Source organism: Carassius carassius, chromosome 28 (genome assembly GCF_963082965.1).
Source record: "Carassius carassius chromosome 28, fCarCar2.1, whole genome shotgun sequence".
Taxonomy (NCBI): domain Eukaryota; kingdom Metazoa; phylum Chordata; class Actinopteri; order Cypriniformes; family Cyprinidae; genus Carassius; species Carassius carassius.
Genome location: NC_081782.1, coordinates 2,500,953 through 2,507,990, shown reverse-complemented (window position 1 = coordinate 2,507,990; position 7,038 = coordinate 2,500,953). Strand labels below are relative to the sequence as shown.

Here is a 7,038-nt window from a genome sequence, read left to right as displayed (position 1 = left end):
CACCAAGCTGTTTTAGAGCTGAACATATTACAAAAAAATGTAATCCGTACTGAAGGTTTTTAATTTTTTTTGGACTGTGAAAGTTCTGTTGGTCTTTTGTCCATGTGATAAAGTTTTGTAATTGTGAGTGAACCTGCTGTAACGCAAGACAAATTTCAGACTTTTTCTGACAATAAAGTTATTCCGTAAACAAATGAATGCATCATGAATTAATTCATGCAGAAATCAATAAATAATGAATGCATAAATTAATTAACTGATAAACTAAATAAACAGTGAATGAATTCATAAACAAATCAATACATAATATATAAATGAATCAATTAATTAGTGAATAAATGAATGCATCAATCAAAAAATAATGAATGTCTGAATGAATATGACTCGATGCATAAATTAAATGAATTAATTAATAAATTAATGATGCATAAATAAATATGTGTAAATAAACGAGCCAGTTAATTAATAAATAATTAATAAAAGCAAGCATAAAATGCAGTCAATTAGTAGATGCCACTTTGTTTTGGCATCATGACATTTAGCAAATCTATCTATTATATAAATGTAAGTTGTGCAACGGAAAATATTAACAAAAAATTATAATGTTAACATAATATTAAAATATCAGAAGGGAAAAAATGGTCAAAATGATTTTTTTTCTAAGAAAAAAACTATAATTATTGTGCACTCCATCCATGTGCACTCTTATCAGCTGTTGTATATTAAAAAGTTGCGGTTCATTATTATAATATTAATTAATAATATGTAGTCATCATTATTGCATGTTATTATATTGTCTTATTCAGTTTGTAGCTTTGTTTTGCTTTTACTCTGGTACGCCTGCACATGTGTTCCAAACCACACGAAGGAATCCGGAAGAATATGCTGTGGGCGGAGCTGAAGGGTGAGCGCCTCGTCTGATTGGCTGACCGATTGGGCGGTGATGCTCGTTGACCAATCGCGCGTTGTCGGAAGTGTTCGGCACAGTTCGGCTGTGGAGGCGGAGCGCGACGCGTGTGGATGGAGCGCTTGATGCTTTTCTTCACCGGTGAGTGTTTGAATAAAGAAATCAAATAAGCACGACGGTTTTTTATGTGGTGTGTGTTATGGCGTTTATTTTTAGTTATATAAAGAGCCATATGTGTGAAAAACATAACATTATAGGTTTCTATTGCAGCGCTTTCTGGCGACATGTTTATAATCGAACTGCAAAAACACAAGAGCCGCTCTGATGCGTTTATGTTTGATATAAGTGATAGTATTCGCTTTCTGTGATGTCATATTGGTAACCATACTGTATATGTATATACTTGAGAAAATATTTCCTTGTAACCATATTTTTCTACCATAAAAATAAAAAAGCCATATGTACTGTTGTTATTCCTTGTGTTATGGTACAGTATTAAATGGTAATAGGGTACTGCATGATGATTATGGAATCTCCTTTTCACAGCTTTCATAAATTAACAAATTAATTGATACAATTTATTTATTTATTCATTTATTTATTTCGTTTTCTAGTTCTGACACAATTATTTGTTAAGGATCATGTGACACCAAAAGCTGAAGTAATGATGCTGAAAATTCAGATTTGCATCACAAGAATAAATTATATTTTTAAATATATTCAAATATAAAAGACTTACTTTAAATTGCTATAATATTTAAAATTTTTACAGTAAATGCAGAAGGAAACATTACAAGAATCGTACCAAACACAAACTTCTGAACACTGATGCATATTTTTTATTATTTATATTATTTATTAACTATTTTAAAATCTGGAATCTGAGGGTGCAATAAATACATAAATAAAATTGAGAAAATCACCTTTAAAGCTGTCCAAAAGCAATGCATATTAATTATAAATTTTTATATATTTACAGTAGGTTATTTACAAAATGATTTTCACGTAATATGCTTAATGATTTTTGGCATAAAAGAAAAATCAATAATTTTGACCTCTACAATGTATTGTTGGCTATTGCTACAAATATGACTGGTTTTGTGTTCTAGGGTGACATATATGCAATGTATCATAACTTTCTGGTTTTATTCATAGCTGGTTTGAGCACGTGGAAATAATATACAGATATGTCCGATTTATTAACATAAATGTATTATGTGTAACTAAAACTCTTTGTTTTGATGTAGGAGACCAGATGGTCCGTTCCTGCTGCTGTTAGGAGACAGAATGACTTCAACGCTTTCCTACTCACAGAAACACAAAATGCATGTCAGCATCAACTTGAAGATGTGTCTGGAGTGACCGAATTCGTTCAGCATCCATTCGTTTCTCAGCAGCCAGCATGGACTTCCTGCAGATGAAGCACCTGAAGAGGAAGAGGAAGAGCAACTACAGCGTGAAGGAAACTCAGACTCTGATCCGTGAGATCCACAAGCGGCGTGAGATCTTGTTCTCCCGTCAGCAGAACATGGCCATCAACGAGCTGAAGCGGCGAGCGTGGGAGGAGGTGGCTGACAGCGTGAACGCTCTGGGCGAGGGCGAGCTGCGCACGGCAGCCGAGGTCAAGCGGCGCTATCTGGACTGGCGCGCGTTGATGAAACGAAAGCAGCTTCAGGCCGAGTTGGCGTCGGGATTGAAGCAGGAGTTTGAAGCTTCGTCTCCCGATAATGACGCGTCTCTGGGTGGCGGCGATCAGTCGCTGGACCTCAGTGGGTTTTCCAAAGACTCGTCGTGCGACTGGCAGGACCTGACGGACCTCGGGGAGCCCAGCACAAACATTCCTGGAGTCAAAATAGAGGACGACGAGGCCTGCAACTACAGAGTTTGTACTAGACCTTTTCATTTCAACTTTAATCAGATTGTTTCCTGCTTTGGTTGAAGTAGTCCTCACAAGAAATTCCTTTTTTTTTCAGCAAGGATGCATTAAAGAGATTAAAAATGTTACCAAAGATTTATTTTTCAAATAAATGCTGTTCTTTTGAAATTTCTATTCTGTGAATTTTAAAATGTATCAGTTTCCACACAGCGGTATTGATAATAATCAGAAATGTTTCTTGAGCAGCAAATCTGCATATTAGAATGATTCCTGAAGATCATGTGACACTGAAGACTGGAGGAATGATGCTGAAAATTCAGCTGTGCATCACAGAAATAAATGACATTTTACATGATATTCACATAGAAAACACTTATTTTAAATTGTAATAATATTTCACAATTTTGCAGTTTTTATTGTATTTTTCATCAAATAAATTCAGCCTTGGTGAGCAGAAGAGACCTCTTTGAAGATAAAAAAAAAAAAAAAAAATGCAAATTTTCAATTTCTTTCCCCCTAAAAAATATTCAGAAAAAAAATATTTAAAAAAATCTATTTTTTTTTAAATCTAATGTAATTTTGCATGGCTGTTTGGATGCCGTAAAACACACACAACTAGGTTAAAGTTTGCATTTTCTTCAGTCACTGTGCTGTAATTATTACCCTAAAATCAGGATTGGGCATAAAATAATGTCCTATAATTGAAAACAGGCTGAGAATTAAACAAGTACTTATAATCTGTTTTATAGGAAGACAGGAATGATGTCTTTGTGGAATTTTTTTAAGAGTAAATACAAAACAGCTTCTCATTACAAACACTTTGATGCTTCTACATGCATCATGTTTTGTGCAAACAACCATCATTTTTTCAATCAGCACCTCAAATAATAAGTTATTAATCATTATTTACAAAACATTTCAGTGTGTTTATCTGAATTATTTTTGCTAAAATGCTCTGGAAATACCACTTAAATTGAAATACCTACTCATGCAAGTTAACCTTAAACATTTTTCTTTAAAATCATGCTATGAGGAAACAAATCTACTTAATTAATGTCCTTGGCCTCATACTTGCTGCTGACTTTGTGTCTGTCTAGTTGGAGGCGGAGGTTGGAGAAGGTGGTGAGGGTGAGGAGGACGATGAAGACTGTTTTCCTTCAATCCTCCCTGATATGGACCGGGAGGGCCGAGTTCCTGAAGTCTTCGCTCACATCGATGAATTCGGCATGCTGAGCTCCACGAAGCCTGTGCTAGGCCCGGCGGCGACTCGAGACCTGGGACTCGGAGTCGGGGGCTCGTCCGGGATGGGCGGAGCTGGATTGGAGAACACAAGTCTGCTGGTGGCGCTGGAGAGGCAGAGACTGGACCTGGAGAAACACCGCTTACAGGTGGAGTCCGAACGGCTGCAGGTGGAGAAAGAGCGCCTCCTGGTGGAGAAGGAGCGGTTGAGGCAGGGCGAGGTGGAGAGAGAGCGACTGCAGCTGGAGAAGGAGCGTCTGCAGGTGGAGCGAGAACGATTGCGACTGCAGCTGCAACAGAACACACCCCTCCAGCAGAGCCCCGCCCCCTCGACATCTGTAGCCACACCCACCACGTCATCCTCTGCCCCCTCGTCGTCCTCATTGGATGGAGAGAAAGACAGGAAGCTGGCTTGGCCAATGGCGGTGGATCTGGAGGCGGAGAAGCTGAAGTTAGAGAAAGAGCGCCTCCTGCTGGAGAAGGAGAGACTGCAGTTCTTCAAGTTTGAGTCGGGAAGACTGCAGATTGAGAAAGAGCGCCTGCAGGTGGAGAAAGAGAGGCTGCAGCTTCATAAAGATGGACAACAGATGGCGCTGCACTCGTGAAACATCATAGATACAGCCCATTAGAGAAAGATTGTTACCATAGTTATCTATTCATTTCTATGGGGAAATTTTTGTATCAGATATTTGAAAAAGGAAAAAGTCAAGCAATGATTGTGAGAAGTTTATAAACAAGATGCATGTGCACTCAGTTTTGAACATTTGCAGCAGTAGACTGTGCATTTTTAAATATAAATATGAAATATGATAAATGAATGTCACAAAATTACCTCATTGCACAGAAGAGCAGAAGAGAACTGTGATTGCACTTACGTCTTTTATCATCTTGTTGCTGAATTGCTTTTATTCGCAAAAAACTAAAAAAACCAAAACATTGTTAATCGACAAAATAATAATATATAAATATTAGATGAAAAACTTCTAAAATTAAATTTTTAAAAGAAAACATTGAATATTTAATTTAAAATAGCTAACTTAAATTAAAACTGAAATAAAAATTGTAAATACTATAATAATATATAAATAAAACTAATTACACATTTTGTATTTCAGCTTTTTTATATTTAATTAACAGAAAAAAAACTTTTATTTGCTTTATTTGAAGTGCAGAAACCACACTTTCTGGTGCTTTCTTTTTTTAAAATAGCCAAATAATAATAGTTTTTCTCTAAAGAAATGAATAGATATCTATGGTTAACTGTTTCTGGCTGTATCTATAGATCAGATCAGCCCACATGATTGCCTTCTACTCACAAGATGTTTTAACGCTGATTCGGTTGAGTATTGATATCTCATAGAAATTTATGCATAAATATCTGAACGTACTTGTTACATAATATAAAAAGAACAGAAACTTCTGATTGCAACATGTTATGTACTTATACTATACCGTGTTTAATGTACGGGGTAAAACCGAGAGCTAAAAAAGAGTTGGATTGTATAAGGGCTCTTATAAGTAGCTGTGTTCACACTACAGCATGGATGGGGACCAAATCTGAGGCCTTATTTATGCTGAATTATTATATGTTCTTAAATACGTGTTTGTTTTGAAATAATCAGGTTTTTTTCTGGTCTATCTTGACGTCAGTCACTGAAATAAGCTTACCGAACGCATATAAATGTGTTCGTAAAACCATAGGTGCTTGGATTCAGTTTTGCTTAATCACACTCACAAACATGAAGGTGAACAGTCAAGGCAAAAATTTACAGTACATAAGATATATTTTATCCCGAAATCAAGAGAAAATTATATATATATATATATTAGGACCATTAAAGAAATAGTTGATCTAAAAATTTTAATTAGCTGAAAATTGATCTTTAAATGTAGATGAGTTTGTTTCTTTATTGGAACAGATTTGGAGAGATGTAGCATTGTAGTGCTACAGTGAATGGGTGCCGTCAGCAAACTGTTGTTTCTCTGCTGATTCAGAAGTGACCACTCTTTTACTGGAGGAAGTCTGATTATGGATTATGGTTTGAAGTTAAAACATCTTAATGATAGCTTTGCTTACAGATACACAGCTTTTGTCTTCTCCGGATGTTAACTGATGGACTGGAGTGGTGTGGATTATTGTGGTGTTTTTATCAGTTGTTTGGACTCTCATTCTGACGGCACCCATTCACTGCAGAGCATCCATTGATGAGACACTGATGCAATGCTACATTTCTCCAAATCTGATGAAGAAACAGTCATCTACATCTCGGACGAACTGAGAGTGAGTACTTTTTCAGCAAAATTGCATTTTTGGAACAAGTAATTCTTTACAGAGTTATTTCCTTGAAAACCTCTCTGTAGTGTCTGGATGTTTTTGTCTTTTGATTTTGAGGTGAAACATGTTCTTCACAGGTTTCGTGAGATTTCCTCATAAATGCCTGTATTGTGAATGTAGTCAGTGTTTATGAGTGTGTGTGTGTGTTCTCTTACAGTAGTTGTTTTCAGGTCTTGATGATCCAGAAGTGCAGATGTTGAGTGCTGATTGGTTTTGTGATCCCTGCATACATTTATGCATCTTTTCCAAAGCAATTTACATTGCACTGAAGGTATACGTTTTTTATCATTTCGTGATCACATGCCTTAGGAGTTTCATTCTAGAGCTCTTAGGCCTGTTTCACACATAAGCAGTGCATATACTTGTTTTGGCAAGTAGAGTTTCAGTTCTAGGCCTTTTTTTTAATCTGCGAGTGATTTTAGCATACTGAATTTTAGCAGAAAATATGGTGAAAATGATATGGGAACATTTTTATTGGCATGACCTTTTACAAGAGGCATCTCCTTTGAATCATCTGGATTCAGTCCAGTTTACGTTGCAATTTACTTTGCATGTAAAACTTGCTATGTTTTTAAAAAAAAATGGAAATGCATGTGCTGTTTTGTAACATGCAGACACTGAATAACATACAAAATCAATTGGCATGACCACGCTGCTTGACAAACAAAAATGTCATAATTT

At 36.1% G+C, this 7,038-nt stretch overlaps 1 protein-coding gene across 1 annotated transcript; it reads left to right on the top strand.

Annotated features, from left to right (window-relative positions):
• The first annotated feature begins 816 nt into the window (after positions 1-816).
• Positions 817-4,689, top strand: LOC132107688 (myb/SANT-like DNA-binding domain-containing protein 4). The gene is made up of 3 exons (XM_059513839.1): positions 817-1,048; positions 2,155-2,789; positions 3,881-4,689. The coding sequence occupies exons 2-3, from the start codon at positions 2,310-2,312 to the stop codon at positions 4,625-4,627; spliced, it is 1,227 nt and encodes a 408-aa protein (XP_059369822.1). The 5' UTR covers positions 817-1,048; positions 2,155-2,309; the 3' UTR covers positions 4,628-4,689.
• Positions 4,690-7,038: the final 2,349 nt, after the last annotated feature.

What these genes read in the sequence shown, in the direction of transcription:
- LOC132107688 (XM_059513839.1), top strand. Translation starts at nt 2,310, where the DNA reads ATGGACTTCCTGCAGATGAAGCACCTGAAGAGGAAGAGGAAGAGCAAC. An exon ending in ACGAGGCCTGCAACTACAGA is followed by an intron (nt 2,790 to 3,880) that starts GTTTGTACTAGA and finishes GTGTCTGTCTAG; the next exon opens with TTGGAGGCGGAGGTTGGAGA.